Source organism: Myotis daubentonii, chromosome 6, assembly GCF_963259705.1.
Source record: "Myotis daubentonii chromosome 6, mMyoDau2.1, whole genome shotgun sequence".
Lineage (NCBI taxonomy): Eukaryota > Metazoa > Chordata > Mammalia > Chiroptera > Vespertilionidae > Myotis > Myotis daubentonii.
Genome location: NC_081845.1, coordinates 36,790,397 through 36,811,461, shown reverse-complemented (window position 1 = coordinate 36,811,461; position 21,065 = coordinate 36,790,397). Strand labels below are relative to the sequence as shown.

At 37.4% G+C, this 21,065-nt stretch overlaps 1 protein-coding gene across 12 annotated transcripts in view; it reads right to left on the bottom strand.

Annotated features, from left to right (window-relative positions):
- REV3L (REV3 like, DNA directed polymerase zeta catalytic subunit) overlaps window positions 1-21,065 on the bottom strand; it is a 166,410-nt gene that overhangs the window by 47,572 nt on the left and 97,773 nt on the right. For all 12 annotated transcript variants that reach the window (XM_059700674.1, XM_059700680.1, XM_059700679.1 and 9 more), the window contains 5 exons: window positions 16,572-20,730; window positions 10,271-11,184; window positions 7,376-7,455; window positions 5,961-6,086; window positions 989-1,181 (listed from right to left, as the gene is read on the bottom strand). In XM_059700674.1, the coding sequence (XP_059556657.1) occupies window positions 989-1,181; window positions 5,961-6,086; window positions 7,376-7,455; window positions 10,271-11,184; window positions 16,572-20,730 (5,472 nt within the window). The remainder of the gene's footprint in view (window positions 1-988; window positions 1,182-5,960; window positions 6,087-7,375; window positions 7,456-10,270; window positions 11,185-16,571; window positions 20,731-21,065) is intronic.

The following is a 21,065-nucleotide window of genomic DNA, read 5'->3' as shown; positions in this document are numbered from 1 at the left end:
CACGCCCCCATCGGGGTGGTGGTCCCTGCTGGGGGATGGGGCCAGCCTGGGCAAGGGGCTGAGGGCCGTTTGCAGGCTGGCCACGCCCCCATCAGGATGAGGGTACCTGCTGGAGGGGTGTGGCCGGCCTGGGTGAGGAGCCGAGGGCCGTTTGGGGGCAGTTTGCAGGCCGACCAAGCCCGCGGCTTTGTCTGGAAGAACGTCGGAAGGTCTCCCGGTCTAATTAGCATATTACTCTTTTATTAGTATAGATACTCTATAAACAACCTCTGGACCAAATGTTATGTATTTAGGAAGAGATATAAACAAAATTAGATTGTATCTTAAAAGTCTCTTATAAATCATTAACTGATAATTGTAACTTCTTAAAGCAAACAGAAGCTCTGTATTAGCCACAAAATACCAGCACTGCATATATAAGACTGCCTATCTAACCTAAAGATACATAATCATTTGATTTCAGTATCAACAATTAGTATTTTAGAAAATAATATTTAGAAGAAATGATATATTCTAATTGGAAATTTTATTAAGATCTTTATATTGTACTAGAGGGCTGGTGCACGAATTCATGCACCAGTGGGGTCCCTCAGCCTGGCCTGTGGAATTGGGCCGAAACTGGCTCTCCGACATCCCCTGAGGGGTCCTGGATTGCGAGAGGGCGCAGGCCTGGCTGAGGGACCCCACCAGTGCACAATCGGGGCCAGGGAGGGATGTGGTAAGTTGGCCAGCCAGGGAGGGATTGCGGGAAGGCTCCAGGGCATGTCCCGCCCATCTAGCTCAGTCCTGATCAACCGGACCCCAGCAGCAAGCTAACCTACTGACTGGAGCGTCTGCCCCCTGGTGGTCAGTGCATGTCATAGTGACTGGTTGACTGCCCCCTGGTGGCCTTATATGGCCTTCTTTAGAAAGAAGTTCCTTATACTGGCTTGGTTTAGAATTCCAGACAGGCGTGTAGGTATAAACTAATAAAAATGAACAACACTACCTTGACTGGAGACTGTCTTGTCTTTATCAATCACTATAACACCCGTGAGTTCTGTTTTGTCTGTATTTGGTAGTGGAGTATCAGATGAGATGCAGTAGAACAGAGCACAGATTGGGTCAAATTCAGGATCTGGTTCTAAGTCTCGTCTAGTTCGAGCATGTAACTCCACACTGATGAGGGTAAGGTTTTGTATCTATAAAAGGAAATTAAAATATGTTTTTAAACACTTTTAAGACATGCTGAAAAAACTGTTTCACTAAGACTCCAAGGAAATATATATGTAAAATTACAGAAAAACATGGCCACAAAGGACACAGTAACAGTTTAATACTCTACAGATCAAAGCTAAAAATGTTCACTTCTAAGATTAAATTAAATCAATTCATGTTTTTATTTTAGAAAATTTGCTTATAATTTTTCAATGTCAATACATATTTTCTTAATTTCTGTTTGAATGACTAGTCCAAGTAGTTATATATTCAAAAGTTTGTTACCTTTTACTATCTACACAGTTAACTGTAGTTTTACCTACAGTTCAAACTAAAAACAGATTTTTAAAATTTGAAGTTCCTACTTATTCTTTACTACTTGAGGCTACTTAAATTTAGACTTTTGTATGTACTAGGCAGATTGTTATAGTTTTTCCTGAAAAGAAAAATCATAAGAATTGTATGGTATCAACTACACAACAGCCAGATTTTTGCCCATGCACATTTTGTCTGACATATAATGCAAGAATGTCGAATCTCAGAGGGAAGGCAATGGAGGGTGGGTGGGAAGAGATCAACCAAAGAACTTGTATAACCCATGGACACAGACAATAATAGGGTGGAGAAGCCTGGGGTAGGGGGTGAGGACAGGGGCGGGCTAGAAGAGGTCAATGGATGAAAAAAGGGGATATATGTAATACTTTCAGCAATAAAGATTAAAAGAAAATTTTAATGTAATATTTTTCTTTTAAAACTTATTTTCCTATGCCAATAAAAACTTTTCTTAACTGCAATCCTTAGTTCTCTTTCTAAAATGAAGACACAGCAAGTAAAAACTCTGGGTAAGAAAAGCAAACATGATTATAGCTAAAATTATAGCCATAATTATACCAGTGAAGTACATATATCTGGCAATGGGAAATAGTAGGCTATGGTCCAATATTGGCAATTACTCAAATCTTATATATTTAATAAAGGATTTGTATTTTGTATTTATCTTGCATGCCAACTGTTGAAGAAATATAAATGCAAGGCACTCACTAGTGATGGAAATAGATTTTGTTAAATCCCTTTGGAGGACAATTAAGAAATACCGAAAAATTAAAAATGGACATAACCTTTGATCCAACAATTCTACTCCTGAGAACAGATCCTGCAGATATACTCATATATTTAGACAAATTATATGCACAAGAATGTTCACTGAAGATTGTGATATTTTCAGTCTTTTATAAACAATAAAAGACTAAAAATCAGTTGAGGATTGGTTTCATAAATTATGTGGCATCCATAAAGACCACAAACAATGAAATATTCTGTAACCTTTAAAATTTTCAAAAGAATGAGCCAGATCTATTATGTTGTAATATGGAAAGATCACCATAAAACATTGATAAATAGAACCAGCGAGTGTTGTATGCTCATACTGCATGTGTGTGAGAAAAGTTAAGCATCGACCTATGAACCTGGAGGTCACGTCTTGATTCTGGTCCTGGATACATCCTGGGTTTCGGGTTGCAGGTTGTGGGCTCTGGGTTGCGAGCTCGATTCCCAGTAGGGGGCATGCAGGAGGCAGCCGATCAATGATTCTCTCTCATCATTGATGTATCTCTCTCTCCCTCTCCCTTCTTCTCTGAAATAAAATATCTATATGTATCTATATATTTTAAAAGGCTAAGCATATGCATAATCTCTGCAAAAGGCATAAAAAACATAGATCTGCTTATTGTCTGTAAGGAGATTGCTAGCCTGAGGTGAAAGGAAAGCTTACTTTTTCACTGTAAATCTTTTTGTACGGATTGGAATTTTTCCCATGTACATGTAATACTACATGAATTCATTAGTAAATTATTAGTAAATTCATAAGTACTTTTTAAAATATAAAAAACATTAATCACGCACATATAAGTTATAAGGAATAAAACAAATATCTACAAATCCACCACTGTCCTTGAGAAATATGTTGCTGTTTCTATTTTAAAAAAAACAAAGATTAGAAAAAAATCAAACCATTAGGGGGAGCTCAGGGAAAGAACTTTTAAGTGTATATTCTTCAGGACTGCTTGATTTTTTTAAAAAAACAATAAGCATGTATATACAAAAATGTAAAATGGGAAAACTCTCCTTAAATCCAAAGAAAACAAAACCTAAAAATCCAGTTTAATTAGAAAAAAAATCAACATGTGGAAAGGTTATGAAGATGACTAAAGAAATTTCAGGTCAAAAGAGTCTTGGAGGAGCCTAATTTATTTAACAGGCCAAATTTCAGATTCAAATGTTGCTTTTCGATTCCTTAATATAAAATGCATTATAATCTTAGGTGTATTAAAAAAAAAAAAACTAAGGAAAGAAGAGACTGAGAGATTTACTTAGTGTAACTAGGAAAGAGATAAATGAGAAGGGGGACAAGGATTATAACCCTTTTTGTCTGTTTGAAAATGTATATGCAGAAGAGAAAGATTAGTCCATGGTAATGGAAAACAGAAGAAACATGCCATGGGCACAATTTCTAGAAAAAGGAACAGAGCATAGTGCAGAGATATTTTTGGGTTCGTTCCTAATTTGACCACCAGGTGGCTGTTTGGAGTGTGCCTTGAGATTAAAAAAGCCTGTGTTGGGAAGAAGCTATGAAGCAACCTGTCAGACTTCCCAAGTGATTTCAACTTTAAGAAGGCTTATGATTCTGAAATAGGGTAATGTGAGTAAAGTAATAGTATAAGAAGAAATGTATGTTTTTCAAATAATAAAAGAGTAATCAAATTTAAAAATCCTTTTGCTAAGATCTATTAAATCTGCTCTAATAAATACATTTTAACAAAGTATTTTAATTTTCTAATTTTGGAAATGTACTTGATAAAATATGTATTCCTGAGTTTATTAATTAATTTATCTGAGATTCAGGGGATAATACAGGGCCAGGTATAAAGCAGGAAGTAAAGTTGAATGAAAAAAATGTATAAATATATATTTAGAAAGTTAGGCTATATTCTAACCTAATTCTAAAAATGTACAATTCTTAGTTCAAATTTAGGGTTAAATGAGGACAAGGTTTAAATTTTTTTTTTTAAGTCTATGCTTATCCAAGTTTAGATCAGTTTAAGATAGAATTGACCTTAGAACAAAAAAAACCCAAAAAATAAAAAAATGAATTCTCTGCTCTCAAGGTAAAGACATAAAACAACTATATAAACCAGCACTGTCCATTAAAAAATACAATGAAAATCAAATACGTAATTTTACATTTTCTAGTAGTTACATTGGAAAAAAGTAAAAATGGGTTAAATTAATTTAGAAATACTTTCATTTAATTCAATATATCTAAAATATTACCTTTTAAAATATGAAATCAATATAAGCGGTTATGAATGAGATATTTCACATTCTTTTTTTCTATTATGACTTCAAAATTAGTGTGCATTTATAGCAAATTTCAATGTGGACACAATTTTTTATGAAAGTACTTGAACTGTATTTAGGTATCATAAAATTTACAGTTGAAGTAGTTTTACATTCCTAAGTTGTTCCAAACATACTTAAAAGTTTTCTAATAAATGAGTCAAGTATCAGTTTTTAAACCTAAGTTAGTTAAATTTAAAATTCAGTTCCTAGACATATAAGCCAAATGTTAAGTTCTCAATAGCCACATTGCTAGTGGCTACCATACTGATAGCACAGGTATAAATAATAAAAATATACTCTAATTTTCACCTACTGCCATCAAATATGTTGTTTTTAACATTTTTTTAAATTTTTTTTTAATATTTTTTATTGATTTTTTACAGAGAGGAAGGTAGAGGGACAGAGAATTAGTTAGAAACATCGATGAGAGAAACATCGATCAGCTGCCTCCTGCACATCTCCCACTGGGGATATGCCCGCAACCCAGGTACATGCCCTTGACCGGAATCAAACCTGGGACCCTTCAGTCCGCAGGCCGACGCTCTATCCACTGAGCCAAACCGGTTTCGGCCAAATATGTTTTTTTTAAAAAAATATATATATATTTATTTAAGAGAGCAAGGGAGCGGGAGAGAGAGAGAGTCCAGAAAATCACCAATTGGCTGCCTCCTGCATGCCTCACATGGGGATCAAGCCTGCTACCTGGGCATGTGACCTCACCGGGAATTGAACCTGTGACTCCTGGTTCATAGATCGACACTCAACCACTGAACCATGCTGGCTGGCTGGGCAAATATATGTTCTTGAGTTGTGCTTTCTCTAAGAGATAAATTTATAGTGACTCACACATATTCTCCAATCTATCCTGTGACTAATGTACATTTTAAAGACAATCCCTTAGTCTTTGGCATATGGCCTGTGCAGTGAAAGTAACTGGGTTATACAGGGATTATGTGAACAAATGAATTGTAGCAAGCACTAATCCACTGAGCCAAACAAATAGAAAACACAAGTAAATGTTTCGAATGTGATATAACATCCTAATATAACAATCCAGAATAAGAGATTTTTTCTAGTAGTTAAAAAACTATTTTCTAATTTTAGCTTCTATAAACTGAATTTCAGTTATAAGATTTATGAAAGTTGTAAAACCACATAGCAGTCTCAAGAACTAATGGTTGCTTTAAAAGTTTCTCTTATTTCATATAAATGAATACATAAAATAGTAAGAATTTTAAGAACAGAATGATTAACAAGTATAGAATTCAATGTATTACTTCCTCAATAAAAAATTTCCATACTTGTTCCACAGCATAAAACATAGGAGTTAAACAGTGAATGTGTCCTTACTGTTGCAATTTTACCTCATGTAAAGCTTTTGCTTCCTGTAAGTTTTGTATGCTGACTTTAAAACCGTAAGTGTTGTTTAAAGATGGTCCATCGATCTGAGAAGTTTCTTTCTTTGGGGTATTTACTGCTGCAAATTGATTCTATTAAAAAAACAACAACAACACATAGCCAGAGAAAAAATAAATAAGCAACCATTTTCTTTATTTTGACTACTTATTCCTATTTAAATAATATGCTTTATGTGTTTTGTAATACATGATAAACTAATAATATCTCTTTAAGTCCAAAAAGAAACCATAAGTATTTTATTAAAATTCTTTTCATGCGAGTAATTCAAAATACCAGAACTGGATATATGTAGAAATATCTGATATAATCTGAAAGCAAACCATATGTTGTTCTTTGATTTACAAGCCTCAAATATTGAAAATAATAGTCTTGTAGAGACTTGACATTTATACCACATGGACATTTATCTTCACCCTTACTGGAAATATGACAAGCAAGCAAAGTATTTGCAACAAGTCTGGCTAGTTAATAAGATTTGAAATTTTGGATTTGTATTTTACCCTAACATAACATGTGTCTGAAAGATGAGTTAAAATATAAATAATCTTTATGGGTTTAGAAAGAATATAATCTTTCTTTTTTCTGAAAAATATGTTTTCTGATTTCCAAACCCACAAACCATTTATATTCACAATACTCTGGTACTTGTTTTTAAAATAGCCTGTAATTCAACAATTCTGCTTTAATAAGAAAAGTTTTTTAAAAAGTTTATAATCTCCAAATAGAAACACCAAAATATATCTTATGTCATTCATGATAGTTATGACAATTGGATAATACAGGAGTGATTTCTATCATATATTTCTGAAGATATATATGTACTGTATACTTTTTTCACATAATATTTTAAGTTTTACCATATTTTTAGTATTGGAATAAAGATATTTATGATTTTTCAGAATTTCAATAATAATGTTTTCCTTTGTTATTTAGTAACATAAACTGAAAAAAATTAATAATGTTATATTTAAGAAAAAAAGTAATAAACCAAGAAAAAGGATATATTTTTGGTGGGATCAAAAATCACTTACTTGAGCTCTGCTGTCATTGGACTGTTCTGATATTGCCAGTAATCAGTTAATGTATTTGTATCCTCATAATCCACATTTTGGCTATCATATTCACTTTCTCTGTAATATTTGTATTTACATATAAGAATCTTTTAGATCCCAACAACAAAAAGAAACTAAAAAAAAAAATTAGGCAATTTCTTGTTGTCTCAAAGATGTAAATAAAATGATGCAAAAATATAGTAAAATTTTTTTTAAAAATTGAGACACAAAGTTATCAATTATCTAACTGAAATCTAAGAATAAGACTGGATCTTCCACTGATTTTTAAATATGTTTAGCATAGTTACCTTTGCTTCTGTTAAGAATATTCTTCTACGAGTGTCAGTATTACTTCCTTTCTCATGACTCAATTTCTGAGTTTTTGGTTCTGTAGAAAGAAATTTAATATTTAATATTTATATCAAAATTATATGCTTCTGTTTTTTTAAAAACTTTTTGTTGTTCTAAATTCTTAATAACATTTGTGAATATTATTCTGTAAATTCTCTAGCAAAACCAATTCAATCTTCTGATCCCCACCAAAATAACTTAAAAAATTCTGTATTTTAAATAAAAACATTTACATTTTAATTACTGTTTTATTCCTTACTCATTATCTTAGGAAATCATTTAATTCATTCATTCACTTATTTTTCCAGGATTTATGATGATGAGGGAAAGACAGTCTATATCCTCATGGGGTCTAGAGAGAGAATCAGGCATTCACCAAATACATATAGAAAGGTAAAATTATAACTGGGGTAAATACAACAAAAGAGAATACAATTGGGAATTTTTATATAGTCAGGAGGTTAGGAAGGCTTTTTTGAGCTGGAACAGAAAGATGGGATAGTAATAACGGAACAGCATGGAGATTTTCCAACTACTGAGCAAAAGACCGAGAAATTGCAAAGGATAGATAAGAAGGCTAGGGTAGAAAACCAGGTGGTAACAGTTTGGCCTAAGGTTATAGTGATAGCGGTAGTGGTAGAGCGATCTGTGTAATTTAGGAAACTAAAAGATTACAGGACTTTGTAGTAATAGATTGGAAACCACACACAGGCTGGGTAGTGAGGGAATTAGGATCGGGTAGGCGTAACAAATAAATCCCATGTTTCTGACTTGTGTAACTCAGTAACAGAGATGGTGGTAATATTCATTGAAATGAGGAAAACTTAAAGAGGACCAGGTGGATTTCTGTGTGTGGGCATGTGTGTTAGGTGTTTGGTAGTGAATGCATGCAATGAACATGAACTAAAAAAACACTGACCTTGTGATGCCTTTGAGCATTCAAGTAGAAATGCCAAATGGGCAGTTGTATATAGTGTTCTGAAGCTTAAAAGAGAGTTTGAATGGAAATTTAAGCTTGTGCATTATCTGTAGTAATACTATGAGCAGGAATTAGACAGTCCTGCTCATACGAAGAGAATATAGGGAGAGAATATAAAGTAAGTAAAGAGTAAAGAAAGCTAAAGGCTAAGCCTTAATAAATCCCAACATCCTATCTAATAAAAGAGAAAAATGGTAATTGGCGTACGACGATACCCTTTTCATTGGCTAATCAGGGCTATATGCAAATTAACTGCCAACTATGATTGGCAGTTAACTGCCAACTATGATTGGCAGTTAACTGCCAACTATGATTGACAGTTAACTGTCAACAAGATGGCGGTTAATTTGCATATGTAGGCACAATGCAGGGAGGCGAAAGGGAAAGCAGGAAGAAGCCCCCTGCCACTGACAGTGATCGGAAACCCAGGGGGGAGCTAAGAGCTGGGGGGCAGGGCAAAGGCGGCCCCAGGGCCGCCTTTGCCCTGCCCCCCAGCCATGATCGGAGAATCGGGTGCCTTTTCCACCCTGGCCAGCGATAGCAGGAAGTAGGGGTGGAGCCAGCGATGGGAGCTGGGCACGGTCGAAGCTGGCAGTCCCGGGAGCTAGGGGTCCCTTGCCTGGGCCTAAAGCGGAGCCCACGATCGCGGGGCCACTGCGGGTCCCCGCTGCCCGGGACGGACACCTAGGCCAGAGGCCTCAGGCCTGGTCAAGGGGCCGATCCGGTGATTGGTGATCGGAGGGTGATGAGGGTCAACTCCTCTGGCCGAGGCATCAGGCCTGGGTGGGGGGCGGAGCCGGGGATTGGGGGGATGTGATGGTCCCCTTGCCCAGGCCTGAAGCCTGGGTCAGAGGCGTCAGGCTTGGGCGGGGGGTGGAGCAAGCGATTAGAGGGAGATGGGGGTCCCCTGCCCAGGTATGATTCCTGGGCCAGAGGCCTCAGGCCTGGGTGGGGGCCAGAGCCAGTGATCGGGGGGAGATGGGGGTCCCCTGTCCAAGCCTGACACCTCTGGCGGAGGCGTCAGGCCTGGGCAAGGGGCCGATCCTGCGATTGGAGGGTGATGGGGGTCAACGCCTGAGGGCTCCCAGTATGTGAGAGGGGGCAGGCTGGGCTGAGGGACACTCCCCCCCACACACACCCAGTGCACGAATTTCGTGCACCGGGCCCCTAGTTTAGATAATAACGGAGAATGTGAGTTTAACTTCAAAGGACAGCAAGTAGGAATAAACAGGAGTAGGAAGAAAAGCCAAGGGGAGAAAAAGCTCCATGAAGTAAGGAATGGTCAATATGACAATGGCTGCTTATAGGGCATGTGATAGGAAGACTGAAAAACATCCATTGGCTTTAGCTATATAAAGGTTACTGAGAATCTTTGCAGGAGCCATACTGGTAAAATTATGGGGATAGAATCCAGGTAGAGCAGGTTGAGAAATGAGTACAAGGCAAAGAATTTGTTACATTTAAGAAATCTAAAAATTTGGCTTTGAAGGAGAATCTAAGGTTAAAGCAGTTGTTTGGCTTTGTTTCCATTTTAAAGTTCGGAGAGAGACTTGGGTATATTATTAAAGGGAAAATGGAAATGGAAAAAATGGGCAATGGGAAAAATCAAGTTGAGAAGGTGAGGTTTCTTAGAAGGCTCCTATAGTTCACCCAGAAGTGAGAAGATAGGACGAAGACATATGTAGATTTCATAGTACAAAACTAAAAAAGTTTCCACGTGATGTTTTTCTGAGACATGATAAAATAACGATACTCTTATTAGCCGAGCTAAAATTTCATTTAAAAAGCCCTCATTTTCATTAACATAGTCTAATATTGTCTTCATTTTAATCTTTGAAGAACAGCTATTAAAATCTGTTATTTAGAAACTTACCTGTTGATAAAGGGCTAAGGCCCGTTGCTTCAGGAAGTCTTTCCAGAAGTTTTCTCTGTATGATTGGTGTACTATGAAGGCAAAGTGAATCACATATCCCAGTTTTTGCCCTAACATTGATCGGAGATATCACAAGAGGATCCCGAGGCTCATTGCAGGGGCTTTTTTGTATACCATCTTTAACTGGCTTTAAGAGGTTCTCCACAGCCAGGGAACATAGTTCCTCCACTGCTGATAAGGGTCGGTCATCTCCATTCAACGTTTTGGGATCTGGGGATACTGCTTGTTGCCAAGGTGGAATTAGTGGAGAATCAGGGGAGCTATAACTAGAATAATAGTCATCATCATCATCTTCATCTTTCTCAGGATCATTTGTAGAAACAGCTGGTGGCAGCATCTGACTTTCACTTGCAGTTTGACTACATCCTGTGGTTGAAACTTGTAAAGCAATCTGAAAATTATCAACAGCTTCCTTGGTATGTGCTGTAGTGGGGAGTATATGTGGAGTTGTATCCATTTTTGGAGGCACTGCAGGTTTGTCATCTGGGTTAACTGAAGAGCTGAAGTTCTCAGCAGATTTTACAACTCCAGCTGGCTCAGTTTTAGGCAGTTTCTTGGAACGTTCATATTCTTCTTTGGCTTGAAGCCATACTTGAACCAATTGTCGACTTGGGGCACATTTACAAGGCATAATAACAATTTTTTTATCTTCCACCATTTTATGGCTATTACTTGACCCTTTATTGACAAATGCTTGGCCATTACGAAAGGGTGACCCTGGTCTTGGGTTTTGAGTCATTGCCGAGAATGCTGTTTTCCACAGACGAAGTCCTTCCAATGAAAAATCTCCCTCAAACTCAGCTAGATCATTTGGAAGTCGAGTTTCTACCATGAGACGCCGTCCGCCGATCTCCCTATAAATAACGTTATTTTAGAACAACTATTTTGTCTCAAAGAACAATTACCAAAATATTTAGTTCCCTATCCTAGAGATTTTTAAAGTTCCATTTGGAGTCTAAAAAATGCCCATCTCACCCTGGCTGGTGTGGCTCATTTGGTTGAGCAATGTACGTGTACCCGTTCCATTCCCAGTCAGGGTGGGTGAAAGAAGGAGCTGACTGATTTCTTTCTCTTTCTTTCTCTCTCCCTTCCTATCTCAAATCAATTAAAAAATATTTTTAAAAATGCCCATCTCTTTCTTCCCTTTCCATACCCCCCTACATACATATATTTTGTGCAGTCTCAATATGCTTTCCTCACAAGTATATGGACTATTAAATTGATTTCCTTGGGGAAAATCATCATTAATATCAGAAAAAGAAAGCATTTGTTGTTGTTGTATGTGCCCAAGAAGTCGTCTTTTCTTCAAGGAGATGGCACAAACTCATCAGATTCCTTTCCTCTAACTCATCTATACTAATAGCCTAGGGCTGTCACAACTAAATGACCAGATGGATGACCTGACCCTTCACCAGGAAGTGCATGGAGCACCTCTTGGTCCGCCCCCCGCGGCCCACAAAGCTGGTGGCAAGCGGGCTGGGCGGCGGGGGGGAGGGGGGATGAGTGGGGCAAGGTGGGCGCAGCAGCTGCGCATCAGGCCCAGAGAGAGACCCAAAGAGAGAGGCAGGTCCTGATCAGCAGCCGCGCAGCGCTGCCTTTGCTGCTGGAGAGGCCGGGAGAGAGAGACAGCAGTCAGTGGGGCCGTTCTGGATTTCCCAGAAGAGCCAATGGCTGCCTAGGAGGCAGAGCTTTTGACGCTGACTGGCATAGAAACCGACCAATCAGAACCTAATCTGGGTGAACTGTGAAGGTGGGGGCTGAGGAGGGGTTTTAAGGGCAACAGCTGTTTGGTGTAAGGTGTAAGAAAGTGGTTCATTTTTTTAATAACTGGCTTGGCAGTGGAATGGAATGGAACTGGTACACGTACATTGCTCATAGTCCAGAGATAGGGATTATGTGTTTTTGTCTGCAAAGAGCACCTCCTACTGCTGAAAAAGGCTTTCTCCTCCATTTAAGCAATCCTATTCTATATAATCTATCTATACTAATAAAAGGGTAATATGCTAATTAGATCAGGTCAACCGGCCATCTTCCGGATGTCTGACTTCCTTCCAGATAAAGCCATGGTGGTGGGGGCTGAGGCAGAGGCAGTGGTGATCAGGCTGGCAGGGGAGGGCAGTTGGGGGCGATTAAGCCAGTAGGGGAGCAGTTAGAGGTGATCAGGCAGGCAGGCAGAGGCAGTTAGGTGGAATCAGGCAGGTAGGCAGAGAGGTTAGGGGTAATCAGGCAGGCAAGCAGAATGGTTAGGGGCAATCAGGCAGGCAGGCAGGTGAGCCGTTAGGAGCCAGTGGTCCCAAATTGTGAGAGGGATGTCCAGCAGTCGAACATCCCCCAAGGGGTCCCCAATTGGAGAGGGTGCAGGCTGGGCTCAGGGAACCCCCTGGACACGAATTTTGTGCACCAGGCTGCTAGTTTTAAATAATTTCTCACTGTTACCACATATAAATAAAAACGATGGAAGAATTTGTCATCAGAGACTATATTCCTGGATTTTATCTACAGCCTCTTTCTACATTCTCTATTATCTATAGTGGTTTAGCAGCAACAGTAAGTTCAAACAAATTTTTATGCCCATCTGCCCTCTCAAATTTCCTCAAACTTAAAAAAAAATCAATCACTCATAATTGAGGTAAATTACCATAATTCCACCTCCTTACATGGCAAGGTTTAACACTAACAAAAATCTTGGGAGTTGGCAGAGCCCACAGTATGCATAGCTTAAATGCTACTAATGTATATGCATGTCGGGAGCCACTAATTAAAAAGTAGCTTAGTTTAGTTTTCAATAGTTATAAAATTAAACCTCTCCCTTTCTTTAACATATACATTTGTACTATTTCTGCCTTCTGTAGCAACATAAAAGAAGTCTATCTTTTGAGGTACGTCTTTCATGAGTAAGAAGGCAGTTTTTAGTTTTTTCAATTACTTCTTTTCAGGCACGGTTTCCCAAATGTCCTGGTCATTCTCTAGACCAGGGTTCTCAACCTGTGGGTCGCGACCCCTTGGGGGGGTCGAACGACCCTTTCACAGGGGTCGCCTAAGACCATCGGAAAACACATACATAATTACATACTGTTTTTGTGATTAATCACTATGCTTTCATTATGTTCAATTTGTAACAATGAAATTGGGGGTCACCACAACATGAGGAACTGTATTAAAGGGTCGCGGCATTAGGAAGGTTGAGAACCACTGCTCTAGACAAAACTCAATGAACCAGAGTCTCTTTTTTTCTGACTTGGAGTTGAAGGAAAAGCATCAGGGTTATCACAGTTCCTTTCCCCCTTTAAATGGAAAGATTTTGGCCCTTACTAGTTAATTCAAGGTACAACCATTCAGCTAGTCTGTGAGTTTTCTTAATGAGTCACAGTTATGAACAGTTTTCACAATGATATACTACTTAACCAGAATCTAGCACCTTCCTTGTACTCAATTCCCAGCTATATGAAAAATTAAAAGAATTATTTCTATTGAAGGAAATGAGTATGTATGCCATGAGACCATACCCAATGCAATATTTTGATACATAAATCATAATGAAACCAAAATTTTAAATGATGAAGTATGGTAAATTCAGCTTTCGTGAATAATTAGCAGCATGGAAACTACTATAACTCATGTCAAAATATATATCAAGAGCCTTAAATTTTATAGTAATCCTACTTTAAGGGCTATGAGAAAAAAAATCCAAAACATAAGAAATGCTTTATGAAGAAGATATTAATCAAATAATTATCTATAGTGGCAAAATAAAGAACATCTCAGTACGATAATATACATGAAAGAATATTATGTAGCCATTAAAACGATAAACTCATAAATTCAGAAAATGTTTATGTTAATTTTAATGTATAATGTTAAGTGAATGAATCTGGATATAATATTGTGACTACAGTAAGATCACATTTCATAAAAAAAATAAAATTAAAATTGTATACATTTTTAAAAAATCTAAGAAAACCCATTAAGATATTATTAGTGATTGTTACAGGTAGATAATGGTGTCATTTTTGTCTTCTTTTATACTTCCTAAATTTTTTATAATAAATAGATTTTTAAAAAATTGTTTTTCAAAAATAATGACTGTCTTCCTTCTATTTCAGCTGCATAACAAATGTCAAAGTTAGATAACAACTATACAGCAATACAGAGTTAATGACTAGCACATGTATGTTAACTAAGAATTAAAAAGATGTATAAGACTGAGGTAGAAAAAAGTGCCGGGAGCCGGTCCATCCTTGCTGTTTCAAGGGACCTGGCATATTTGGCATATGGTTCTTAATATGTTTGCTCACCTTCTTGGCGCTGTGTTTTAACCAAAGTCACCTCTCCGAGAAAGGTTGAATCCCCAGGTAGGGATTTTCCCCTGAAGTTAGGGAGGGAATAAAACCCCTCAACTAAGTGCCAGGCGGGTAATTAATCCCTTTAACTTCGAACAATCATGCTTAAACTACATAATCTTTTCTCCCTGGAATGGAGATAAGAAACGCCCTAACCTTTGTAATAGAGATTGATAGGATTGAATCAACTGGTATAAATACAGTTGTAACAAGACAGAAACACACAGAACTCAGAACACAGAACTAAGGACACAGGGCTTGGGAGACAGGACCAAGAGAGACAGAGCCTAGGCACAGAACCTACACAGAACGTTCTCTAGGGACAGAAGAACTTCGCTGGCGAGAGCATGCCAGAGGATCCTGGACAGGGACTGGCCTCGGAGCCTAGAGACAGAGCCTAGCGGGAGAACATGGCAAGGGATCCTGGACTGAACCTGACTACAGAAATATGGCAAGAGAACCTGACTAGAACCTGGCGACCAAACCTGGCTGGAGAAGTCCCTGTGTCATTCCTTCTTCGCCGACTCCGTCCACACCTTTGGGGACCCCTGGACCCGCTGGGGCAGGACCCCGGCAAAAAAGACTTCAATTAAAAAATATACCATGCCTACTGTTAAAGACAAAGCTCCCCAAATAATGGAAACAAATGTCAAAGGAACAGACATTTATACATTCTGGCAGTGAAATAAAGAGAAAGTCCCATTCATATTAAAGACCACAAGGGGGTATTAAGCAAAGCAAAAACACAGTGTGTTGGGGAGGACATTTCTATCCTTCAAGTGAAGGGAACTTCTACCCTATATTTATTGATTACTTTTTTTCAACGTTTCCTTAAAGGACTCCTGCAGGAATTACTGCTAATCTGCTGGGTAAAAGCCTGGCATTCACTGTGTTTTTTCCTATGGTCAGGAACATGGTGCTGCTAAAGCGTATATATACAGTGTAGCCTCTTGCCTTAGTTGGCTCTTCACATCTCTTTCCACAATTAGACTATGCAAGGTCTGCCTCAGCAGTTTTAGCCAACCTCCCCTGCTTCTGACTGGGTGGCTGAAGTAAATTGCCTCTCTCTCTCTCTCTTTCTGAAACTGCTTAGGTAAATGGGATCATAGACACAGGGCAGGATAAGAAAACATAATTTAAACCTGAATGAAGTCATGTTCCCCAACTTAGCTCTTACTAGAAATGCTTAACCTCAGTGATACAGGTGGTATAGGATACCAACTTAACTACTAGTTTGTAAGTAAACCAGTATTGTGATTCCAGCCTATTTTACTATTAGCTGTGTGTATGTATATCTGTTATCACTTCTCTGAAAGGATTCTTAAAAGAAAGAAGAGATAATGGAGTGTTAATTCCATCCTGCACCCTTAATAACTGTACAAACTAACAATAGTAACAGATGACTAAAGATGTTGGCAACAAGAGGGTGGTATATATATCATAGAAACAACTTAATCTTCACTTAGAGATATATCATAGAGTACTTAAAATATATCTATGCTCACTTTCAAACACTTTAAAATATAAAGTTCTTTTAAAAAATGATGAGCCTACCATTTTAGAAATAAACACCATTTTAAAAATGATAATACTTTTAAAGTACTTCTTAATGGGGCATCGTATCACAGAGAGCCAGTCTTTGCATCTCTAATCCTTAATGGAGACAGTGTTAAATTATAGTAGATCCAAAACCAACACTCATCAGCTTAAAGAAATTTCTCCGGTGTAAGCACTCAGCTATTCTGTGAATTTTCTTAACAAGTCCAAATTATAAATAGTTTTCATAATGATATACTACTTACAAATACAGTATCAGTCAGAAAACTAGCAGTAAGGAACCAAATGTTATATACGTGATAATTATTCAGAGAGACCCAAGGAGAAAATATAATAATGATTACCTGGGCTTTTCTGGTACATCAGAAGGATTACTGCAAAATGGTTCCTGGTAAATAGTTTCTGAAAGGTCATGATCCAACAAAGTGGCCATAATTTCTTCCCTACTTGGAGGGGACATAAGTGGTTTCAGAATGTGAGCAGTTCGAGGGGTGAAATTGCCATTTTTAGATTGTGAGGGAGAGCTGGCAGACCTTGGTGAACTATCAGGAGTTGGTGTCAATATATCATTATTTCTTGAAACATACAAATCTAAATCCTCAGAGGCTGCATCGACAAGTTCACCATCAGGAGAGGATAGTATTGTAGTGAAAGAGGCATTGACTGAGTCAAGAGATTGTCCCATTTCTTTTCTGGTATGACCTTGAATCCAATCTGAACTGCCAGGCTGTGAGAGGCTAAAAAACACTTCTTTGCTTACTGAACTCCTATTCAATCTGGATTTTTCATTTAGACAGTCCTCTGCCTGCTGAACACAGAAAGAATCCATTATTGAATTAGACCGAGTTGTTAGAGGATGGAAGCTATTTTTCCACTGGTTGTGGCGATGATTCTCAGTGCTCTCTATGGATGATTTATCAAATAGTTCAGGACTTAGAGTAGATCTAATCCACAAAGATGAGTCTGAGGCATGATGTTTGTCTTCATCACACTTCTTGTTATCATGACTTAAAAACTCAGCTTTTTCTATGGTTTGTCCTGGGAAAAGATCCTGAACTGCATCACTTAGGAACTTCTGAGGCAAATTCTGATCAGCGGGGACAAACTGACTCCCAGAATAAAAGCTACAAAATCCAGTCTGACCAATTGTATTAATATCAAAATTATAATTATGTTCAGGAGACAAGCTATCTTCAAGTGAGTAACAACTTTCAAAACCCGGATCTGAAGAAAAGATGGGACTATCATCTGACAGGGAGTTATCCAACTGGCCAGAGTTTTGTAAATTTATGGGGTCTACTTTGAGACGTTTGGGGATTTTGTCTTTAGGTTTTGTACTTCTGGGAGTTCGAGGTTTTCTTGGAGATGTTATGGATCGTGTTCGTTTAGTTGTTTTGTTATGCTCAAAGGGAACGGAAATATTGTTGTTTGGTTGATGGTTATTAGATAATGGATCTTGCGTAATATTGGCATTTTGTGCTTTCTGCTGTCTTTTCTGTAACAATTCTTTCAGAACTGCCAGTCCAGACTGTCCTTCACCAAATGCTGAAGGTGCTGACACATTTTGACTTTTACACTGAGAAAAGGCTTTGGTTTGTGAAACTGCTTCTGACAATGATTTCTGTTTTACCCTCTCAGGTTTAAAATTTGACACACCTAAAATAAAGCCCCTTTGTTTTTGTTCCCATGCTATTTGCTTGATTGGACTTCTCAGGGAAGTTACAAAGTAATTAGACATTTGACTTTCTTCTGATGCTGCATTTCCTGGAGAATAAGTTTCGCTGTGCTTTGACTGTTCTGCCATGCACACAAGCTGCTGCTGACTATCTTTGCAATGCAAAAAATTAGGGGCATATGCCTGGTCTGGCTTTGATTCTAGGGAATTACGATATTCATTTAATTTTCCAAAGGATGACACATAGTTCTTTTGCGTATTTGCATTCTCTTCTGTCTTTGGGGACATTATACCCGAAGATCTCTGTGTATTCTGTGCAACCTGAGACAAATGGTTTGAAAGGTCAAATATATTTTTTTGAATCAGAGTTGATTCCTTTAGAGTAAACATGGCACTTTGACGATGAGGCCTTTGAACATTAATTTTTGAATTTCCAGGTCCCAAAGAATTACAAACAACTGAAGGATGCAAATCATCTCGAGAACTGGGGAATGTTTGCAAATCTACAGGCTTCTTGCTTTCTAAGGAAGAAGAAAAGCAGCCAGATAAATTCTGTTGTGCATGAATTCCAGCGGTTTGGGGAGCAGAAAGGGAATGATCTATAGCAGAGCCCATTACTGATACATCTTTCTGTTTATTAAGTAGTTGAGAATCACTAGAACTTTGTGAGGTCTCAGATACATTCTGATGTTTAAGCACAAATGTAACTTCGGTACCAGATTGAGATTTTAGTTTTTCATCTTTAAGTGTTATGTGTTTTCTCGATGTACCCTTTTCGCTTTTTTGTTTCTGTTTTGTTCTCGGCTTCTTTTTCCCATCATCTAATATTTTATTTGTCTGATTTCGTTTGTTCCTTTTCTTAGTAACTACTGAGGGATTAACAAGCTTTATTTTAGATTTCTTCACCTGCGTTCTTGCTCGACTATTTTTTTCTATACTGGAATTAACAGTCTTGCTATTATATACATTAGGTCCCTTAAAAAGCACTGCTTCTTTATCTGCAGCAGCTATAATTTCTTCAGCTCTTGGATCTGTGGGAGACCAGCACCGAGGTGGAGAAGAATTTATGGGACTTGTGCTTCTCTCAGAAAGAAAACCTAATTTAGACATAACATCACTATAATTTAAGTCACAGTCTTCGGTTTCAGCATTATAAGATGGTGAGGGAGGAGAAAGAATAGCATGTGAACGCTTTTTCCGGAAAGACAAAGTTCTTTTTATATTTTCACTATTTGTCCTTTGTTGCTTACCAGTTTTTTTCTTAGCAGATTTATGTTTTGTTTTTCTTCTGTGACTTTTCTTTGGTGTTGGTGGATAAATGGGATATTTGGTTGCAGGAGAATCAGGAACTTTTGGCCAAAAATCCTTTAAAGGTGCAAGCTTTTTATATAGTTCCATTTTTTCCTCTGTTAATATTACCTGTTTTTCTTTAGAGTCTATTTTTCCTAGCTTCACAAGCATATTTTTTCTCCCTCTAAATCTATTAATAATAATATACTTTATAATGACAGGGGGCAGCTTTTTAGACATTTTTCTTCGTTTTCGAGATTTGAGAGTTCCATCTAAACTTTCACCAATTTCCATGGGATGAGGTAGGCTAATTTTTGAGTTGTGTGTTACAAAACTTGACTCACTATCTTCAGTCTCATAATTTACCTTGCGTTTGGCTCTAAGCGTGTATTTATTTCCATACAATCCAAAGGACTGTTCCGTTTCCAAGGTTCCATCTCCAAAGTGACAGTCTATAAAACTGTCTGTAGGTGTTTTATTTTCAAAAACTCCACGGGTGACTTTAGTTAAATCACTGGCCAATACATTATTCTTCTCAGAATTACTATTACAAGAATTATTTTGTATATAATTATCTTTTGTTGATCCTGTCTCACTAGTTTTGGTATAAGTCTCTTGATGACCTACAAGTTTCTTTTTATTAATTTTTAATCGGGACTGTTTATTACTGGGTTGTAGTTTATACGTGACAGGAGAGAGTTTCTGTGGTCTACTGAGACAATTAGAAAGAACAACACTGGGAAAAAACATGTAATGTGCTGCTTGCTGGCTGAGATTTGGCTTTTCTGTTTTATGTTCTTGAAATTCTTCATATCTAATTTTAAGTTTATTGAGTCCACTTTCATCAGCAATGTTATCAAGAGAATGTACCATAGTTTTATTCTCCCCTGAGCATGATAGCAATTCACAATTTTCAGTTAATGATGGAGGGAATAAACTGTTCAGAGCTGTGCTGTTTCCCTTTTCATTTCCTTCAGAAGATAATTTATTTTTTGAATGATTTAAGTCAGAAAAGTTGAAAGAATTTTTGCCCAATGTACTTTCGCTAGTGTGACGGTTTATATGTATAAAAGGGGCATCCTTATCAATTTTTCTAATGTTTGTATACTTTCTACTTGGTACTTGTCTTGTAACAGATGGAATATCTTCATCATAATCAAAAACACTATTTTCACAGGAAGATACTGGAAGGATATCTTTCTTACTACTTTCTTTTTGAGAGTTTTCTGAATGGGCAGTACTGCTTAAAGATCCAGGGTATTTCACAGAGTAAGTGCTTTCATTTGTAAAAGAAGCAACTGAATGATCTAGATCTTTTTCTATATTGTTTGGCTGTGAAAAGTCTTCAATTAAATCTTCCTTGTTCAAAACATGGGAAGAAAGGGCACTTGTGTGTTTACACTGAAAGGTAATCTTAGCAGAAGATGAGGGTTCTAATGTAGCAGCATCTTTGTGAAAGATGGAAGGTTTTACTGAGAGCTTGCTTGTTGCAATCACAGAAGAGTGGGTTCTAGAATTTTCATTGTCCAATGGATTGTCTGAAATGAGGGGAAAAGAATTAATTTCACTTTCACTCTTAACTTTTAAAGTATTTTCCCATACCATGATACTATCACCATAAAATAAATTATATGAAATTAAGTTTGTATGTTTAATATGGTTTTCTCAACAAAAAGATTACTCCTATTATTAGGATAATAACTCAATCGAAGTAATCAAGAGTTAGTTACATTTGATTATTAGTCATTATTTTAAACACATGTTCCTTTGATCAGAAATAGATTATATTACTATTCAGTGCCTTTTGGAGGAATAAGGGGAAAATACTTGTCACCTTGAAAAGTTTTCATAAAATAATATGCTTCTTTTCATT